The 21,396-nt window shown below is 43.3% G+C and overlaps 1 protein-coding gene across 9 annotated transcripts in view; it reads right to left on the bottom strand.

Moving 5' to 3' along the window:
* Positions 1-12,808: 12,808 nt before the first annotated feature.
* Positions 12,809-21,396, bottom strand: part of HEG1 (heart development protein with EGF like domains 1) — a 99,321-nt gene continuing 90,733 nt past the window's right edge. For all 9 annotated transcript variants that reach the window (XM_035273977.3, XM_035273979.3, XM_008982305.6 and 6 more), the window contains 2 exons: positions 20,307-20,481; positions 12,809-17,849 (listed from right to left, as the gene is read on the bottom strand). In XM_035273977.3, the coding sequence (XP_035129868.3) occupies positions 17,700-17,849; positions 20,307-20,481 (325 nt within the window). In that variant the 3' untranslated portion in view covers positions 12,809-17,699. The remainder of the gene's footprint in view (positions 17,850-20,306; positions 20,482-21,396) is intronic.

Genomic DNA, 21,396 nt, shown 5'->3' with positions numbered 1-21,396 from the left:
CTCCGAGCAAGTCTTCTTTCCAAAGCAGTCTCTTGAACAAGCTTCTTTCCTCTGTATACACTGCTTTGGTTGTTGTAATCAAACACAATATAATCAATCATCCCTAAACGGCTTTCCTTGCCTCACTTACAGATGAAGCACTCAGAAACTTGCTTTCATTGCAGCTTTATTTACATTATTTAATTTTCAGAAGAAATTCTGCTGTGATGAGATGTTCCATTTTAAATTTTCTGGTTTTTTTCTATGGTTGCGTCCCTGTGAGTTGGGAATGTTGTGACATGTGACTAGTGAAGTAATATTAACACAAACGTATTTTAGCCTCTCTATATTGTCATTGCATAGTACACACAATGCCTTGCCATCTGTTTTGATCACAAAATAATCCCTACTCCATACCCCAAAATAATGACATTTGAAGTCCCTTTTCTATTCTTTTCTTGTTTTGGCACGATGATATTATGATAATTTAATAAAAAGAAAAGAAAATGGGCCAGGTGCGGTGGCTCACGCTTGTAATTCCAGCCCTTTCGGAGGCTGAGGTGGGCAAATCATTTGAGGCCAGGAGTTCGAGAGCAGCCTGGCTAACATGATGAAACCCTGTGTTAAAAAAAATACAAAAATTAGCCAAGTGTGGTGGCAGGTGCCTGTAGTCCCAGCTACTTGGGAGGCTGAGGCAGGAGAAATGCTTGAACCCAGGAGGCAGAGGTTGCAGTGAGCCAAGATTATGCCACTACACTCCAGCCTCGGTGACAGAGCAAGACTCTGTCTCAAAAAAAAAAACCCAACCAAACAAAAAGAAAATGTCACGGTATAACCATATGCATGGCATTTGAAACACTGTTGAGGCATAGCTGTGTCACTGACATGTGTAGTGTTCTGTTTCAGTGTGCAGTAGTGAGGACATCACATACAGTCTCTAACATGACTACTATACTCTGCTATTACAGCACAAATGCAGCTACAGACAATATGCACACAAATGAGTGTGGCTGTGTTCCATAAACTTTGTTGTACATAATTTTCACATTTTACAGGTTATTACTTTAAAATTTCATTTCAGTGATTTAAGATGCAAAAATCATTCTTAACTTCTGGATCCTACGAAAATAGGCAGCTGGCTGAATCTAACTTACAGTGTATAGATTGCCAACCTCTGATCTAGAGAGCTAACAGCTCAATGAACATAGGGCTTCCCTCATCAATGTAAGAGCTCATCCCTGCCCAACAGCGTCCCAAAGATTGACAGGGGAGATGGGCTCTCAGTTTTAACCTACAAAAATGACCACAAAGCTTGACTTCCATTAGGATGTCAGAAACCACCATCTTTCAGAACTTTTATCTCAGGTTAGGTTGAATATTACAAGACATCCATTGTCTCCTTCAACTCAACTCTGAAAAGTCAGTTTTAGGGGCACATTTTTACTGACTAAAACACTCAGCAAAAGAGAAGTTAAGTAACAAAGGGATATGTGTCAGATCTGGGACTGAATCCCAGGTTTCAAGGCCATGCTGTACTCACCAGGCCACATGGCCACTATTTCATCCAGACACTTATCTATACTTGCCCCACATCCCTGCCCATGTTCTCCGCCTGGGCCTTCTCCCAGAATCACTGATGATGTTCGCCTGTATCCTGCCTAGTCAGTCAACACAGCTGTGGTTGCAGGCCTGCCCTCCCTGATACGCTTCAGTAGCTCATGTGCTTTTATGACACACACTTTCAGTGACTATGTGTGCCACAGAAAGAATAAACTGGACTCTTATTCCAATCCTTCCATAAACCAGCTATGTAACCAGCTAAATACTTTGCCCTCTCTGATCTTTGGTTTTCTTATCTGGAAAATAGGACGGGGGAGTTGAGTGATACCAACATTTCCAGAACTCATTTCTAATTGCAGTCTTCCATGAGTCAATTGATTCCCTGCCATGTTTTATTACCCACATGTTGCAACATCACATTACTAGTAACTTACAGAAACTTATTACGGCTGATAGACCAGAGAATCATGGACTGTGAACCTTGCTTTAGATATATGACACAATAATCTATTAGTAATACCACTCTTGACTTGTCAACTGGTTGGCATATTCACAAGGATATTTAAGAATAAATTAACTGTGTTTCCTATTAAGAGTCAAAAATAAAAATAAATTAGCCAAAAATGCCAGCTTGATCTTCAGCCAAATGCATGAACCAAAAAGGGTACAGAATGGGGCATTATAGAATGGGGAGGGGCTAAAATGAAAGCCAATTGTAGAAGTATTTATTAAGCACCTACCATGGGTTAACAGGAGGGAGTAGGGGTTGATACCAAAACAAATAGATAAATAAGACTGAGGTCTCTGTTCCTGAGGAGTCTACAGTGTAGTGGGTGATGACCAAGAAGCTAATAATAGAAATTTAAGAATAATACAGATTTAGGAATCAATAGCATTGATGCCAGTGAGTTTGTTGACCTGTCTGCCACTGTCGAGAAGAAGGAGGAGAAAGTTGGCTTTATTGTGACACCTATCAATCAGGGGACAGAAAGACTCAATGAACATCCATGGCCTCAAAGTTCCATTATCATTGATGGTTACTCTGACTTAATTCTTTGGACACAAGCAGTGTTGGGGGACAAGAGAGTGAGTAGGATGTGCTCCTCTCATTACAGTGTGCTTCTCAACTTGCTTCACAGTTTAGGAGGTTATTGGGAATTTGATAAAAAAAGAAACACAGCATTATGTGAAATCAGCTACATAACAGTGACAATTGATTGATTCATAGTGTGAACTACAGAAGACCCCAAAAGCAACAGAAAGCAAAAATAAATGGGACCTAATTAAACTAAAAAGCTTCTGTACAGCAAAAGAAATAATCATCAGAGTAAATAGACAACCCACAGAACAGGAGAAAATATTTCTGAACTATGCATCTGACACAGAACTCATATCCAGAATCTATAAGAAACTCAAATCAGCAAGAAAAAAAATAAGCCCATCAAAAGTGGGCAAAAGGCTGGGTCTGGTGGCTCACACCTATAATCCCAGTACTTTGGGAGGCCCAGGCAGGAGGATCACTTGAGCCCAGGAATTTGAGACCAGCCTAGGCAACATGGCAAAACCCTAGAAAAAACTATTTTGGACATTGGTCTAGGCAAAGAATTTATATCTAAATAGTTTTTTCTAAGTTTTCTTCTATAATTTTTATGGTTGCAGGTCTTAAAGTCTTTGATCCATCTTGAGTTGATTTTTGTATAAGGTGAGAGAAAGGAATCAAGTTTCATTCTCTTACATGTCTATCCGGTTTTCCCAGCACCATTTATTGAATAGGGTGTCCTTTCCCCAATTTGTATTTTTGTATGCTTTATCAAAAATCAGTTGGTTGTAAGTATTTGATTCTATTTCTGGGTTCTCTATCCTGTTCTATTGGTCTATGTATCTACTTTTATACTAGTACCATGCTGTTTTGGTTATTATAGTCTTGCAGTATGATTTGAAGTTAAGTAATGTGATGCTTTTGCTTAGGATTTCCTTGGCTATGGGCTCTTTTTTGGTTCCATATGAATTTTTTTCTAATTTTTTGAAAAATGATATTGGTATTTTGATAGGAATTGCATTGAAACTACTTTGGGCAGTATATTTATTCTTGATATTGATTCTTCCAATCCATGAGCATGGAATATAACAAATTTCCATTTGTTTGCATCACCTGTGATTTCTTTCAGCAGTGTTTTGTAGTTCTCCTTGTAGAGATCTTTTACCTCCTTGGTTAAGTATATGTGTAGGCATTTTATTTATTTATTTATTTATTGCAGCTATTGTAAAAGGGATTACATTCCTGATTTGATTCTCGGCTCTGTCATTGTTGATGTACAGCAGTCCTACTGATTTGTGTACATTGATTTTTGTAACCTGAGACTTTATTGAATTTAATTATCAATCTAGGAGTCTTTTGGAGGAGGCTTTAGGGTTTTCTAGGCATACAATTATATCATCGGCAAACAGAGATCGTTTGTCTTCCTCTTTTCCAATGTGGATGCCCTTTATTTCTTTCTCTTGCTTGACTGCTCCAGCTAGGACTTCCAGTACTATGTTGAAGAGGAGTGGTGAGAGTGGGCATCCTTGTCTTGTTCCAGTTCTAAGTGGGGATGGTTTCAATCTTTCCCCATTCAGAATGATGTTAGCTGTGGGTTTGTCATAGATGGTTTTTATTATTTTGAGGTATGTTCCTTCTATGCTTAGTTTGTTGAGGTGTATTTAATATTTTTTAAAGCAAAGGATCTCCATCTGATGTCTTAAAACATTTCTCTTCCACCCATGCTGGTTTTCCCTTTAATACTGTTGTTTATCACAAAGGATGCTGTTGGGACATATCTGCTTCATGTGGAGAGGTTTCTCTACATCTTCCTTCTCTATAGCCATCCTCTTCATAAATGCCCTGTGTCCTTGCAAGCTAAGGGTCAAGAACAGTAGTTCCTCCTTATCCATGCAGCATTTGTTCCAAGACCCCCAAGTGGATGTCTGAAAACATGGAGAGTACTGAACTCTCTCTATATAGTAAAACTATATTTTTCTTTACACATGGTTTACATATATATGATATATATATTTTTGTTTGTTTGTTTTCTTGAGATGGAATCTCACTCTGTCACCCAGCCTGGAGTGCAATGGTGCAATATTGGCTCACTGCAACCTCTGCCTCCCAGGTTCAAGTGATTCTCCTGCCTCCACCTCCCGAGTAGCTAGGATTACAGGCGCCTGCCACCACACCCTGCCAATTTTTTGTATTTTTAGTAGAGACAGGGTTTCATCATGTTGACCAGTTTGGTCTTGAACTCCTGACCTCAGGTGATCTGCCCACTTTGGCCTCCCAAAGTGCTGGGATAACAGGTGTGAGCCACTGCACCCAGACTATATTTTTAAATAACATCAACTCTCTCATTCTTTGAGCTAGAACTGAGAGGTCTCTGATACCAGTGTTTTTATGTTAGATGAGGGGGTCCCTTTTCTGTGATTTTAGAATTTTATGTAAATATATTTCAGTGAATTAGCAGAACCTTTGAATAAGTAAGAAATCCATTTACCACAAGTTTCAAGTGCTTTCAGGATTCTTTTGGTCTTTGGATCACCAAGCATCAGAATGGGTTTGTAGGAGGTGGAGTGGACAGCAATTGCCCTTTCTAAGGCTGCTCAGCATCTTTGTGGCCCTCCCTGCAGCTGGGGATCTCCCCTATCATGAGTCCAGGCTCTGCAAGGTAGAAGCCAGGAACTTGCTATCACAGCCTCTCTTGTTGCTGGGGTACTGGCCTGTTACTTGGCACAATAAGTCAGAGGCACCTGCCTAGAACTTGTATTTAAAAGAGAAATGAGCCAGACACAGTGACTCATGCCTGTAATACCAGCATTTTGGAAGGATGAGGCAGGCAGATCACCTGAGGTCAGGAGTTTGAGACCGGCCCAGCTAACATGGTGAAATCCCATCTCTACAAAAAATACAAAAATTAGCTGGGTGTAGTCATTCATGCCTATAATCCCAGCTACTCAGGTGGCTGAAACAGGAGAATTGCTTGAACCTGGGAGGCAGAGGTTGCAGTGAGTCAAGATCATGTCACTGCACTCCAGCCTGGGTGACAGACTGAGCTGACTCAAAAAAAAAAAAAGAAGAGAGAAATGAAAGGAAGCAGGCACAGACAGAGTCCTTTTTGTTCTGACTTTCAGGGGCAGTGGAGCCTGAAGTGCTAGCATCCTGCCAAGCTCAGTGGTGGGTGCTGTGTGGTCCATGCCCTGTGGTGGTGGCAGTGAGGCTGTCTTCACTAGAGCCCTCCTGCAGAGTGATCTGACCACTGTTTCTGTCTGTGGATCTTCCAAGACCCTCTGGAAATTGAGTCACCTGATATCCTTTAAATCAAACAGACTGAATGCTTACGTCTGCAACTAAGAACCCCAACTAATACAGGGTTTATTATAGTTAGAATTTAAAGCTCCTATTCACCTCTTCAAGAAAGCCATACTAATAGTCCTCAGCATCTATTGAGTGCCTATCATATGTCAGGAACTGCGCTAGGATGTATATAGATATACACCAAAAATAAGCAGAAGAACAGCTTTCTTTCTTTATCTCCTGTTTTGTTGCCTATATTATTTTTACTCTATCAGGGTTTTATAACATATTCTATTTCCAAACCTTGATTTATTCCATTTTTAGCATTAATTCTATATCCAAACCCATCCCATACTTATCCCTCATGGCCTTTCCATTCCCAGACTCTGTTTTGATTCTTCTCTTAGTTGGCAGATGTCCCCATGGAATGATTTTCCTTGAATGCCAGGTTCCCTAAAATCATTTCTGTTGGACAAAATCTGCCTGTTGCTTTCAGGATTAAATTAATAACCTCATAGATGTTGCCTCACTGCCTTCTGGCTTTGCATGTTGCTGTGAAGAAGTCTGGTTCTGCCCTTTGAAAGGGACTTCTTTTAATTTTTTTTTTTTTTTTTGAGGCAGAGTTTCACTCTTGTTGCCCAGGCTGGAGTGCAGTGGCGTGATCTTGGCTCACTGCAACCTCCACCTCCTGGGTTTAAGCAATTTTTATGTCTCAGCCTCCTGAGTAGCTGGGATTACAGGTGCCTGCTACCACGCCCAACTAATTTTTTGTATTTTTAGTAGAGATAGGGTTTCACCATGTTGGTCAGGCTGGTCTCAAACTCCTGACCTCAGGTGATCCACCTACCTCGGCCTCCCAATGTGCTGGGATTACAGGCTTGAGCCACTGTGCCTGGCTGAAATTTCCTTTTTTTTTTTTTTTTTGGAGACAGAGTTTCACTCTTGTTGCCCAGGCTGTAGTGCAGTGGTGTGATCTTGGCTCACCGCAACCTTTGCCTCCTGGGTTCAAGCAATTCTCCTGCCTCAGCCTCCTGAGTAGCTGGGATTACTGGCATGCACCACCACGCCCAGCTAATTTTGTATTTTTAGTAGAGATGGGGTTTCTCCATGTTGGTCAGGCTGGTCTTGAACCCCCAACCTCAGGTGATCCACCCGCCTTGGCCTCCCAAAGTGCTGGGATTACAAGCATGAGCCACCATGCCTGACTGAGACTTCCTTTTAATACCAGAACTGTCCTGGTTTTAAAAATAGAAAACAAAAGCAATAACTAAGATCCGAGAATTCCACAGCCTTGTCAAGCTTCTATCCTAGTAAGGAGCTCATTTGAGCCAAGGATTTGCATCTAGATCTGTCCGTGAAGCCTGCACTTTTCTATCCCACCATATGAGGATATTTCTGTCCTGCTGGGGAAAATACAACCAGGGACATTTGGAAACTTTGGGAAAAGTCATTCAGCCTCACTGGGCCTGAATATCCTCTTTTGTAACATTGCAAGACTGGACCAAATTAGTGGCTCATAGATTTAAAGGCTTGGAAAAAAACTAGTGATATGTCAAAAAAAATTGATTGCAGAGGGGACTGACATGGAGCTGCTGCCTAAGTGTAGGTGCAGAAAACTACCATCTTCTATCGCCATCGTTTCATAAAGTAAGGGACATTTTTATTACCAAAATGTAGAAAGGACATTCTCATAATAATGAGGTGGCATTTAAATTGAGTAAATGTTGCTTTTGCAAAATCTCCCCACTTATTTTATGCATGTGGCCTCTGTCCAGTGATAACTTCTTCCTGAACCAGCAGCTCTCTCTCTCTATGGGCAGGACTTTTAAAGCCCTGGCCCATATGACCGCACTAGAAAGCCGTCCAGGTCTCACATTCTGATACTGGAAAGCTGCTCCTATTTTACAGGCTAAGATGGCTATAACGTCCCTTGATCTTTACAGGAATTAGCCTCAGTGCAAGATGTGAAGCAACCAGTAAGGAAGTGAGGGACAAGGGACTTCCCACTGGGAGTGATGGGTATGGAGAGGCAGAAAACTTGGACCTTGCTCCTGATTAACTTATTTAACATCAGGATAAATATAGATCAAGATCTACATGGATTATAAAATTATGATGTATTGTCCAATACAGCTTTTGTCTTTTTTTTTTTTTTTTAAGACAGGGACTAACTCTGTTGCCTAGGCTGGAGTGCAGTGTCATGATCTTGGCTCACTGAAACCTCTGCCTGCTGGGCTCAACTGATTCTCCCACCTTAACCTCCTGAGTAGGTAGACCTAGGTGTACATCATCATGCCTGACTAACTTTTGTATTCTTTGTAGAGACAGGGTTTTGCCATGTTGGCCAAGCTGGTCTTGAACTTCTAGCTCAAGAGATCCTCCTACCTTGGCCTCCCAAAGTGCTGGGATTACAGGCGTAAGCCACCGTGCCTGACTGCTCTTATATTATTGATGATAACAGTATCACAGCGATAATGCCTTACTTGCACAATTGTGAAGTAAGCAGGAGGGAAGTGCAGAGGAATTACTATTTTCGTTTTTTTTTTCTGTTATATAACAAGACTACTGCTTCAAGTGTGCCTGCCACGGAGCCTAATCCACAGTACCTCATGCCTGCTTCCTTTCAGGGCCAGAGCCTCAGATGCACCCTATCATTTAGACACACTTTGGAGACATCCTATCATTCAATCCCTCAGCATACGTCTAAATTCTCTAGTTTCACGACTTCTATTGTTATAGAGGTGGAAATGAATGACTGGAGTAGTTGAGAAATTCATCAAGGTCTCACCGCAGTAGAGGTGAGTTTCAAATCTAGGTCCTTCTGGTTCAACAGCTCACTCATACCACAAAGCTTCACACAGCAGCTTTGGCAAATATTAGCCACATAATAAGTGCTTCTGATTTAAATTCTTTAAAACAACTTAGTTGAAGAATGTTAATGATAATCCTAAATGGGGCTGGGCATGGTGGCTTATGCCTATGATCTCAACACTTTGGGAGGCTGAGGCAGGAGGACTGCTTGAGGCCAGGAGTTCAAGACCAGCCTGGGCAACATGGCAAGACCTTATCTCTAAAAGAAATTAAAAAAAAAAAAAATGAGCTGGGCATGGTGGCTCATGCCTGTAGTCTAAGCTACTCAGGAGGCTGTAGTGGAATGAGAAAATTGCTTGAGCCCTGGAGTTTAAGACTATAGTGAGCTATGATTGTACCATTGCACTTCATCCTGGGCAATATAATAACACCTTGTCTCAAAAATCATCTGTCTCAAGGACAAAAAAAAGATAACATAAATGTCCCATGGCACTGAACTAAGAATCAAACAGTTTGCAAGAACTGTGGTAACTAGGGTTATTTTTGGAGAGCAGTACTCATCAGGGTCAGCTAAGGAATGCAGTAACAAGTCAAGTGATGCCTAAGTCTCAGTCCCTTAACTCAACAACATTTCTCATACCAGTTCAACGCTGGTCAGCAAGGCACTATGTTCATCTGAGGTGCTCAGTGTCCCAGGCCACCAGCGACTCCATTCCAGCACCTATTTCTGCAATTTCTGAGGCTAGAGAAGTGAACATCACATTTCACTCTCATTTCCATTTCTTTGATCCAAGCAAGTCACATGGCCACACTTCAAAGGGGCAGAAAAGTACCTGCCATGTTCCTGGAAGGAGGAAAGCTGGACACATTTGGTAAACAGCAGAAATTTCCTTCTTCGCCTTCAGGCAACCACTCAGCTGTTTTCTGTTCCTATAGTTTTGTCTTTTCCAAAATGTAATGTGAATGGAAAAGCTTTTTGTGTCCAGCTTTTTGCACTTAGCACAATGCGTTGAGACTCACCCACGTCGTTGCCTGTTGAAGTACTTTGTTCCTTTAAATTCTGTTCCACAGTTCCACAGTTCCCCAGGGAAAGGATTTTCTGGTGTATTTTAAAGGTGATTCCTCCACAAATGTTTGCCTGGGATTTGCTACAAGAGATCTTTGCTAAGTGCTCCTATTCAGTGACATGTCATAGCTATCTATATATTTTTCCTCCATCAGCCAGTCATCAGCCTGCAGCTTCTAGAGGGGCTACAGCTCCAGAATCTTTAATTGTCATAACTTATTTTGTTGGCTGATTGGTATGCCCACTTACTTATTCTCTGTTTTAGTGAATGCCTACTAGGTGTCAGGCACTGAGCAGATAACATTTAACAAGGACAGGATTGCTTCCTATCCCCACAGAACTTATGATTTCGAGCCCATTAATCCCTTCATAATATAGGAAACAGGTTGGAAAAGGAAAAAAGGGGAAATGATGAGAACACTTTGACCATAAGTCCAAGGTCTTCAGAGGCAGTTACTAGCTTATCAGCATGGAGAAGACATTCAATTTTGCACCTGTCTTTCCTCTATTTTGTTGGTGGTGGTGATGGTATCTTATTCTGTCACCCAAGCTGGAATGCAGTGACTTAATCCTCGCTCACTGCAGCCTTGAACCCTTGGACTCAAGCGATCCTCCAGTCCCAGCCTCCTGAGTAGCTGCGACAACAGCCACCCTGCCTGGCTGATTTTAAAACAATTTTTTGTAGAAACACGGTCTTGCTCTGTTGTCCAGGCTGGTCTTGAATGCCTGGCTTCAAGCGATTATCCCCGCTCCGCTTCCCAAGGTGGCACTTTCCTTCTTTTGGAAACAGGAGGGCCTTATTGAAGAGAACCAATGTGCTATTTCTTCATAGTTTTCAATTTCTAGGGCTGGACTGTGGTAGCCACTTGGCACAGTGAGCAGGAACTTCAGGTCAGAAAGATAGAAAGATGTCAGGAGTAAAGATATTTATGTTGCTTTGTATTGAAATCATAGGAAACCAGGAGTAAAGATATTTATGTTGCTTTGTATTGAAATCATAGGAAACACTCACAGTGTTTTCTTATGAGTTCTCCCCTTTAACCCTCACGGCAACTCCATGAGACAATGATTATTATCCCCACTTTACTGAGCAGGACACTGAGGCTCAAATAGCTCGGCAGCTTTTTAGACCTGACATCATGATCTGGGAAACAGCCATAAAATGGTTGGAGACTGTCTTGTACCAGCTGATGGTGCTACAAGTATTTATAGGGTCCATAGAAATCAACATAAATATCTATACTCCCGGTATCTTTTTATCTTTCTTACCTGAAGTTCCTGCTCACTGTGTCAAGTGGTTACCACAGTCCAGCCCTAGGAACTGAAAGCGGCCACAGCCCTTCAATATCCAATACGGGAGAGGACTCTGACCTGTATGATCTACGCATTGTACCCCTTGCCTTTTACTTCCCAAGCAACTGGAAAATGGCTTATTGGTCATTGCTGAGATTTAGACCAACAGTCTACAGCCACTTTTTAGTTCTGCATCAAAGCCTGAGGTGGAGGTTCTGCATTTCCAGGTCAGAGGCACAAGTAGGATAAGCACTTGGGCCAGCTTATCACTGCACAGCAGAAGTTCCTTCCATCTTAGTTTCTAAACAATTACCAGGGTGCAGCATTATTCACAATAGCCAAAATAGGGAAACAACCTAAGTACCCATCAACAGTTGAATGGATAAACTGTGGTGTATATTACCACATGTGGAATATTATTCAGTACTAAAAACACAGATCCTGCCATTTGCAACAATGTGGGCCACGAGGAACCCGGAGGACATTATGCTAAGTGAAATAAGCCAGGCACAGAAAGGCAAACACTGAGTGATCTCACCTACATGTGGAATCTAAAAAAAGTCAAACTCATAGATACAGAGAGTAGAACAGTGGAAGGGCAAAGAAATGGGGAGAAATAGGTCAAAGGGTATATACTTGCAGCTATGTCAGATGAATCAGCCTAGAGATCTAATGTACAGCCTGAGTACCATAGTTAATAATACTGTGTTGTATGTTGAAAATTGGCTGAGAGTAGATTTTAGGTGCTCTTACCCCTTCCACCCCCAACTCACATGTAACAGTGAGATGATACAAATAACAATTTGTTTGACTATAATAGCCATTTCACTGTGTTTATCAAAACATCATGTTGTATACCTCATACAATTTAAAAAACTAAAATACAAAGAAAAACTAGTATGAGGGGAGAGAAGGTCTGGAAATGAGGTGATGTTTATAAGTCTGCCTAAGCTGAGCGGGAACAAGAAAATGGTCAGTCCTGGGTTCCTAAGTGCCCATCAATAGGTGAATGGATAAAGAAACTCAGACCTCAGTTGGGACTGTGAGCTGCGGGGCTGGGAGAGCTGAGTGGGTGGGGCTGGCTCAGGAGAGGACAGTGCTACTGGCCACCTCCATTGGGTTGATAGGCCATAGCCCTGATCCAACCTGCCAAGAGGTCACCATCATGCCCCAAACTGCCATTACTGGCCTCCCCAGTGCCAAGGTTTTTGCCACAAAGCATATGAGAGGCTCATCATCCCTGACATACAAGGCGTCCAAGGAAGCAACTAATTCATGAATGTAAATCTAGACAGGCAGCGACATCCCTTGGCCCCCATGAGTGTAAGGTCCATGGCCCACCATCTTGAAGTTCTGCAGATTCTCCCCACCAGAGAACACATAGGCTTACTTTCCCCTCTCCTCCAACACATGAAGAGTTGACATGGAGGGGGTAGTGGGAGACAATGAAGAGGAAATTGTAAGTGTCTGAATTCATCATTTATGCTCTCCGATTCCCATAAACAAAAGCAGGCATTATATCAAAGTTTGGTTTTCTGCCATTCAGGTCTGTTTGTCCATCCCTCCACCCACCTGCCCATCCATCTGTCTATCTATCATCAAAACTGTACTTCTCCAATGCTGGGCACTGAGAATACAGAAATGACGCAGCCTCCACGTTTGCCACGTGGAAGCTCACTGCACAACTGTTCCATTGTTTAGGTGATGCCCTCCTGGAAAGTAACTTGCTGCATTCTGTTCTGGCTTTCTTGTTAGCAAGAGGAAAACACACAACGAAAATGACAGTAATTTTATTGCATCATTTTACTGACTAGAACGCCAGACTTATAGTGGATATACGTATAAAAATAACCAAATTCTTACAAATAATACTTTGCTGCTACAGTACTGAATAATTAGTGGAGGTTGCAATTATAATACAACTTTAAATAACATTCTCATAATGGGTTTAACACAATCAATCCAGGGCTACGGTTTAAAGGTTTATAAAGAGAAATCCAGGACAACGCGAGAACTCCGAAAGTTCCTATTCCAGCTACATGCTTCATGTAACCAACAATCCAGCAACACAAAACATTAACAAAACTCAGAGCAACTCATGATGAAACAGTCATTCTCTTTTCAGGACAGGCCAAGGTTAATACAGAAAGGTAAATGAGTCAGGTTAGTTTCCCAGGCAGAACTGATTCCATCCCATCCCTGGCCTATCCCATCCTCCCTACCCAAGAAATCTGTAATGAAGTGTGTTAAGTGCATTAAAAAAATCAGAATATGCAAATTCTCCAAAATGTTCTCTTTGAAAATGCCCAGGTGACAGAGCTAGTCTCAGACCTGTTTCTTTATAGACCTAAACGGTCCCCTTTGGTTTCATAGGTTTTTCCGTGACAGTTCACACCAGATATGATGGAGTGTAACGCTAAGGAAGATACTTTAGTGCAACAAATTAATTGGCATTTAATACTTTAAAGTTCCTACTATTTTAGTCAGTTCTCTCCCTTGGAGATTTGAGAAAAGAAAAAGAAAAAAAACATACTCAAAGGCAAACTCTACGGAAGTTTCCAGAAACATGCATGAGAACCTCAGACTGACACCTTGTCAAGGAGGAAATGAAATGTCCCTTCTCATCCCCACAAAAGGTTTCAGATAGGAAAAAATAATCTGATACTAAGGGTAATTTCAAGTAAAACACAAAACATTGAAATACTGCACTGTACATTCTTCCTCTCTCCAAAGAAGTGCTATAGTCTCAAAATTGGTGTGTTTTAGAACTCTGGGTCCAAACCCTAGTTTTGGGTGTGTTAGGCAAAACTTAGCCAAGGGCAACTGGACTGGGCAGCTCCTCTCCTTTAGGCAGAGTTAAACCGGCTTACAGGACACCTGGGCACTTCACCAGGGGACAGGCAGTTTGATGCAGGCACCAAAAAAGCCACGTGTGAGGGTAACCTGAAGGTGCCTGCTCTGGGAACTTTCACATCTGTATAGGTGTCATCCTTCAACAGCATATTCTCAGGTAGCCATCTGGCCTAGGAGTCCAAAGATGCTGCCTTCCCCCTTGGGCCCACTTTAAGAACTCAATCACCACATCTTAGTGTTTGGCCTCAGATGCCATCAGCCAGCTTGAATGAACCACCTATCAGCAATTTTGACTCTAACTGATTTAGCTGCTTCTGAAAATATACTTCCCCTCAAAGGAGGAAGATGTATTTAAGACATTCCACCAAATATGTTCCCAATTCTGAAAATGCTTCAGAAAAATATGCTTCCACTATGTGGGAGCCATGGCCTTACCATGGGAACAAGGCCAGCAGCCTTCAGATGGATGTGTATGTCTGACTGACATGTATGTATGTCAGAAACCCAGGTCCTCAACTTTCACTTCCTATAGCCAAAGCCATGTACCAGCACAAGCCAGCCACTATATTCTTCATGACAAGTGTCTGAGAAATATATGTAAAAACCAATCTGAAAGGACATTTTCAAAAGGGTATTCAGCATTTCTTTAAATTTCATGTCATTAGTTACTCCTTAATAATGAGATTCCTTAAAAAAAAAAAACCAACCTTATTTTTAAAGCCCTTTCTCTCTTGCCCTCCTTGATATTTAAGGTACGTCGGATGGTGAGCTGTGTGCCAAGACAGTGAGGCAGGGGGCTACAGTGGGCAGAGCAGCAGGGGGAGTCAGGCAGACGAGGGTTTCAGTCCCGCCTCTACAAGGCAAGTTATTTACCCTCTCCGAATGTTTTTGTATCTGAGAAATGGGCACTTCCATGCCCACCTCTCCAGGGTGCTGTGAGGAGCCTTGCCCAGAGCCTGGTCATAGTAGTAGCATGCCAACTCATCTGCCTAAAGAAACAGACTTCAGGGCCTTGAGTTGGCTCAAGGGGCAGAGGAAAAGACAATGGCAATAAGACCTTCTGGAGCTTAAAGCAAACCACTGATGCCAGGGAGCCAGCAAGCCACCCTTCCCTGCTGTGGTGTGTGATGGGACACACAGGTGCCCCTGGGCCTGGCTCTTCTCTACAGAGGTTTAAGCACCTCTTGAGCAGGTATGCATCACTTTCCCCTTCCTCTCACCTTCCCCCAGCTGTGGGGCATTGGTGCAGGACTGTGGCATCTGTGCACCCCAGTTGCAGGGGCTACAGGGGCTGCCATGGGCAGAGAGCCTCGGAGTCCCAGCTGTGCATCCAGACCTCTTCTGCTACCAGGTGTTTTCCCTCGGCCGAGGCGGAACCCTTCTGCGGCTAGGAACCCCAAGCAGGCATGAAGCTGGCCTCTCCCTTTCTCATTGGGTCACAACCATGCTTTATTCATGCCCCCTAAGAGCCTGAGGTGCCTTCCCCACCCCCACACACCTCCTGGAAACTGGAGACCATGTGAACTCAACCTCGAGGGTGCCTCCTTTTTTTTTCAGTTAAAACAACAAAATAAAACACTCTTAATCCACGCCATAAAGACGAAACCCATAAACAAGAAAGCATTCTGGGAACTCACAGGACACCGTTTTCTAGACGTTGGGATTCTTCCCAAGAATGCTTTTAGGTCAGAACACTTCGTTTTGCGGAGCTGAAGGCTTCTGGCTCTGACAGAGGAGATGATTTGTCAGCTGCGATGTCAGCTGAAGGCGGCAGAAGTGTATGCCTGAGAATAGCCTCCCTATATGGCTCTTCCCACAGCTGCGGGTTGTGGGGATGAGCAGGGATGCTGTGGAAGGAGCCAAGAAGTCAAGTCTGTGAGCTCAGGTGAGCTGCAGGAGCTTGGAACTCTCCAGTTAGGTGTGAGGCCCTGAGCCACAAAGGGCCATTGGTTCTACAGAAAGAGAGAGTAAGGTCCAGGATTTCAAAAAGGCGATGCTTTGAAATTTTAGGTTGGCCTCCACTGACAGAAACAGCTCTTCTTTTATTTATCTCATGGATGACTGCAATTTAACTATGAAAATGCACCTCACCTGACTAGGGCTCTTGTTAGAGCAGGATGATGGTGAGTGGTGGAGACCAGGTGACACAGGAGTTTCTGCTTAAAATCATCACGGCCAAGGATTATGCAAAGAGCAGGGGTTACATATGCTGTGAAGAGATTAGAGGACCTTTAAGAAACAACCACACTCGGGGCAGAACTGTCCCCAGTGGCTGCACCATTTCCAGGAATGTGTGTGCTGCGCGGCTCTGCTTCAGGCTGGACACAATGCTTTTACCTCTGCGTTCCCCTCCCTTCATTCAAAACCAGGATGCCCCAAAGCAGGCCAGTAAACAGTTCCACAGGTGGCAATTAAAGACACCGAGTGCTGGATGTCTCCCTGGCAGGACCCACGTCACAGGGGTAATAAATAAGACACATGAACTTCCTTCTCAAAAGTCAACTCGCAGATCCTCGACCAACCAGAAGTCTTCAGTTCTCCCACTCTGACTGCAAGTATAACCATGTGTCTGGAGGGCGCTACACAGCCATATAAAGAGGTGCAAATGACTGGGTAAGCACAAATAAGTTATTTCTTCAGCCGAGTAAACAGCTTTGCGTGGTTGAAAGTTTACATGCGGTTTGTGGACGAGATTCTGGGGACAACGTACTGCAGTAGCGGGTGAGCAAACTCACGTGTGGCTCCATCTCGGCTCCCTGTACTTCCTCAGGAATCCCGCAGCTTCCCAAAGCACTGGTGATGCAGGAACTCCAACTTGCTGATTCAGCCCATCCCTCTAATCACATCCAGCTGCGGGGGCTCCCCAGGCTGCTTTCCGGTAGTGCTGAAACCTGCATCCAGTTTGATTCTCCTTCATACACAGCTGCCTCTGGCCTCCACGGTGGTGGTCAGAGTCCCAGGCCCCAGGCTGTGCCCTCATGGATGAAACCTGCCCCTCTGCCTGTAATCTGCCTCCCGAGCCTCCAACTAAAACCAAATATAAGTTGTTTTGCCCTGATCCAGGCTTGTTTGAAAAAGTGAGATTTAACTGCAAAGAGATTTTAAACAAAAATCTTAAATAAAAGTTAAGACCCTGACTTAAAAAAACCACATTGCAGTTGTGTGCTGTGCCTCACACATTTCATTTCCTCATTGTGGGGGTTGGCTTGGAAACTGTAGCATAAGACAATCGAGAAACATATTAAAACACCGTCCGTTTAACAGTGACATCTTCAGATTTAAGTGGTATGCTCATCCTCATCTGTTGTTTAGCACACAGGCACTGGGCACGAAAGTAACAAGCCAGCATTTTGCTGCAAAGGAATCACCAAATTGCTGCTTATGGAAGTGTCTCAGGAAAGGAAGCCTTCATTCTGGAAGAGGCTTGAAACAGATCCAAAAGGAAACCTCCCACCCAATTTACTAAAGTGCAGATGAAGGGGAAACCAGGTCCCTGCACTGATGCCTAGTGGTCTGTCGTGGCTACTAGCCACCCTGGTGCCAGTGCCATGGTGCGGTCACTCAGAGAGACTCCCTTGGTACTGGCCCACATTCATGTTCACAGTAACAACAAAGGTGCCGAATGAGCAGCCTGTGGTTCCACATCCACCTGTCCCCTCCACGGTGGTCACGCCCCACATGCCTATCCCTCTTCCTGCCTGCCACTCAGCATGGCTCCGACAAATCCGGGGTGCAGCCTCCTGGTGTAGTCCTCTGAGCCACAGAGGTCCCAGGCGACTGGCTTAGAGCAATGAGTCCCTCTCTCTCCTGGATTTAAAAGTAGTCTCTTCTTCTGCTTTCATCACTGATGAAAGACGGATTATACTGTCCGGGAAAAATGCAAGAATGCCGTGATCCCGGCAGTCCAGTGTAGGCCGGGTAGAGTCCGTTTCGTTCAAGTTCTGGATTCCTTACACTTGTGGGCTGGTTACCAAAGAGAAAAGAAGAAAAGTCAATTTGTCATTCTTGGGTTTAAATTATAGTGTTAAATCCCAATGATTTTAGACCAATGTAGAAAAAGACCTGGCTTTATCCTGTATGGATGTGTTTCTACTGATTATTTCTAATGTTTTTTAAAGTATCTTTCTCTGTGGAGCACAACCCACTTTAAATCCCTCCTGTCTCTGCCACCATGCAGAAGGCAACTGACGCAAAGGACGGAACTGACCTTTGTAGGGTCCTACCACTACCCTGTTGCAGGTGGAGTTAGGACCCCAAACCAGGAGGCCCACAGCAATCCTCAGGTGGCCAGTTTGATCTCAAAGAAAGGTTCCTTTTGAATAAGAGTGGCTACTTTGAGAAGGCCTTCATAGTGGCACCAAGGTAAATGCTTTTTCGGCAGAAATAAAACATTAGATACTGCGTATCATAAGTGAGCCATAGGAGAGCCGAACATGGAAATCACCTGGACCACACCTGAGCCCACGGTGAGGAACAGCTTGTCTACCCAGGTGATAGCTTCATACCCTAAGCTTAGGCTCTGCCTCTACAGACTGCTCAGCCAGCTATTTTTTTTCTTTGATACAGGGTCTTGCTCTGTTGCCCAGCCTGGACTGCAATGACACAAACACTATTCACTGTAGCCTTGACCTCCTGGGCTCAAGTGATCCTCCTGCTTTAGCCTCCTGAGTAGCTGGGACTACAGGGGTGCACCACCATGCCTTGCTAATTAAAAACAATTTTTAAAGAGACAGGGTCTCACCATGTTGCCCAGGCTGGTCTTGAACTCCTAGGCTCAAGCAATCCCCCCACCTTGGCCTCCCAAAGTGATTACAGGTATTACAGGCATGAACCACTGTGCGTGGTTAGCCTGCTATCTTTTGAATAAAAATGGGGTTCATTTACTTTAGCTAATGCCATGAAAACATGTGGTGAAGTTGGTTCCTATGATACCACAGGCCTGTTTGTTGCTAGTTATTGTAACGTGCTGGGGCTGAGGAGTCCCGAGCAGAGGATGTGAGTGTGGGGACATACCTGAGTAAATACCTGCTCGGTTGCGGCATCAGTTAGTAAAGGAAAAGGACTTTCCTGAGGAACAGAGAAACAAAGCCCTATGCAGAAATATCCATGGGAATATTACCACTAGAGCTAAGTTTGTCTCTCTTATTTATCACCTTTTTCCTTATTTATAATTTTCTGTTCTTCCTCTAGGCTCAAATTTTTCAAGAGTCTATGGAAATAAACAGCTCCTTAGCATGGAGCTTGCCCCTCCTATCCAAAGTCTGAATCCTCATGGTTAATTCCCATAGCAACCAGAGAGACTGTGGTTTCTGTAACAAGATTGCTGAGCACCATTAAGTCCCCACGGGGCAAGGTTTCACATTTATTACTATTCCTCAAACGGCTCCGCATGGCATGAGAAGTCACCTGATATCCGTTTACTTTTCAGCTCAGATACGGCTGTTCATGTTTGCTTTGTGGTTGATACAGTGGTGTGAAACGAGCTGGACAGTGCGCAGGAATACGGCCCAGGTTAGATTCAGCATGGGAGAGAAGCAGCAAGGGTTCAAGGTTGTCTCCTACCTTTCCAAATGAGGCAGTCCAGGCTGGACATAGCAAATTATTAAAGGCCTGCTGAGTACACAATCTTTAAACCTCTGAGAAGTGCTTGTTAAGGACAACATTGAATTATTGTTCTCTTTATACTTTTTCCCCAGGGTTTTTTGTTGTTTTTCTTGTTTTTGTGTTTTTTTGAGATAGGATCTCACTCTGTTGCCCAGGCTGGAGTGTAGTGGTGTAATCTCGGCTCACTACTTAAGATTGCTCCCAGACTTAAGCAATCTTCCCACCTCAGCCTCCCAAATAGCTGGAACGACAGGCGTGCACCACCACGCCAGGCTAATTTTTTGTAGAGATGAATGTGGTTTCTGTAAAAACACGGTTTCGCCATGTTGCCCAGGCTGGTCTCAAACTCCCGGACTCATGAGATCTGCCCACCTCGGTCTCCCAATGGGCTAAGATTACAGGTGTGAGCCACTGTGCCCAGCCACCAATTCCCTAGTTTTAAGCACCTAAACACACAAGGTAAGCATGGCAGACAGGAGATTCACATGAAAGGGCCCAAGGCTAAATATCACTAAATTCTTGCTCTACCTTTCAGTTTCCATTCCTATAACTTAAAGACAAGTTTATTAGCAATAAGGTTATTATAAATATAATGTGCTCTATGGAAATATCCTTCATACCTCAACAGCAGCCCTGAGAAGTACCATGCAAATAGACTGTGGGTAAACTGAATAGTAAAATATGTAAATCAGTGGTTCATGCCACTACTCTTTAACCCTTAACTAACTGTAATGCTTTTACTACAACAAAACAGAATTCCTTTAATTCTCAGAGGAACTGGGGGCCCTGGGGTTGTCCTGATGCAGGAATACACACCGAGTAGTACACATCCGTCATCTGGAGGAGGTTTTTGGTACTTCCATTCTCATGCATTTCAATAGCTTCTCGGCCCCATTCTTGTGAGCGAGGATTTTTGGGGTATTCAGCATATGGGGACATCTGGAAATCTCCACTTTTGAAGATGAGTTTGCTTATGTCATTTTTATTCTTTCTGTGGGATACAAAAATATGTGTAAGACTCAGTTCTGTAAAGAAGTGATATCTGTGAAAGCACCAACTATTATTTTATAAGATAAATTTAACTGAAAGCTATCACTGTATTTCTTTGTCACTGCCCAGGGAGGAATGTTATTATTATTGCTATTTGGTATTTGCCGACAACAAGTAAATATGCAGTTAGGTGTAAAAAAAGACGCAAAAAGTCTTCCAATCTCAAAAGGCCAGATTATCAGGGGGTGGGGGGACAAATACAGTGGCAATAGAGCAGATTTAGACTCTTCTGAAGGACAGAGATCACTGTGTCATGGAGGTGGCTAGGAAAACAAGGGTCATAAATTCACAGAATGCTGGAGCCAGAAGAGCCCTTAGACTCATTCTAGTCCAGTGGATCCTGAGCTGCCAAGCATCAAAATTTACATGGGGAGTCTGGGTCTCCCCCAAATTGAATCAGGAGCTCTGGGGATGGGATGGGGCAGCTCCAGCTTAGTAAAGAGACCTGACTTGTCCCTGGGTCACCTTGTGCTACTAGAAGGGTTGGAACTAGAATTCAGGCATCCCAACTCCCCTGGTAGGGCTCTTTCTACCACACAAAGCAAATATTTCACAAGTCACAAAAACAGAATGGCTTGTTTATGAAAAAGCCCACCTATTTATAGACCTATACAAATTCTCATTTCAGCAGGATACAGCAATGCTACTCATGAGATTTTACTGACTGTGAATTGTTAGAATCTGTGTTCTTCACCTCTCTAAGGGGCCCAGGATCAGAAATTTTAAATTATATTTGTCAGAGATAGGATAATCTGAAGTTTTTTCTTTCTACCTCACTTAACCTACAAACAAGTTTTCTAGGGAAGGCATAAAGTGACTCCGGGTCATAAAAGCAAATGTCCAGTATGTGGCTAGG

This window comes from Callithrix jacchus, chromosome 15 (genome assembly GCF_049354715.1).
Source record: "Callithrix jacchus isolate 240 chromosome 15, calJac240_pri, whole genome shotgun sequence".
Lineage (NCBI taxonomy): Eukaryota > Metazoa > Chordata > Mammalia > Primates > Cebidae > Callithrix > Callithrix jacchus.
The sequence above is the reverse complement of the archived record's forward strand: the minus strand, read 5'-3'. Positions and strand labels throughout refer to the sequence as shown.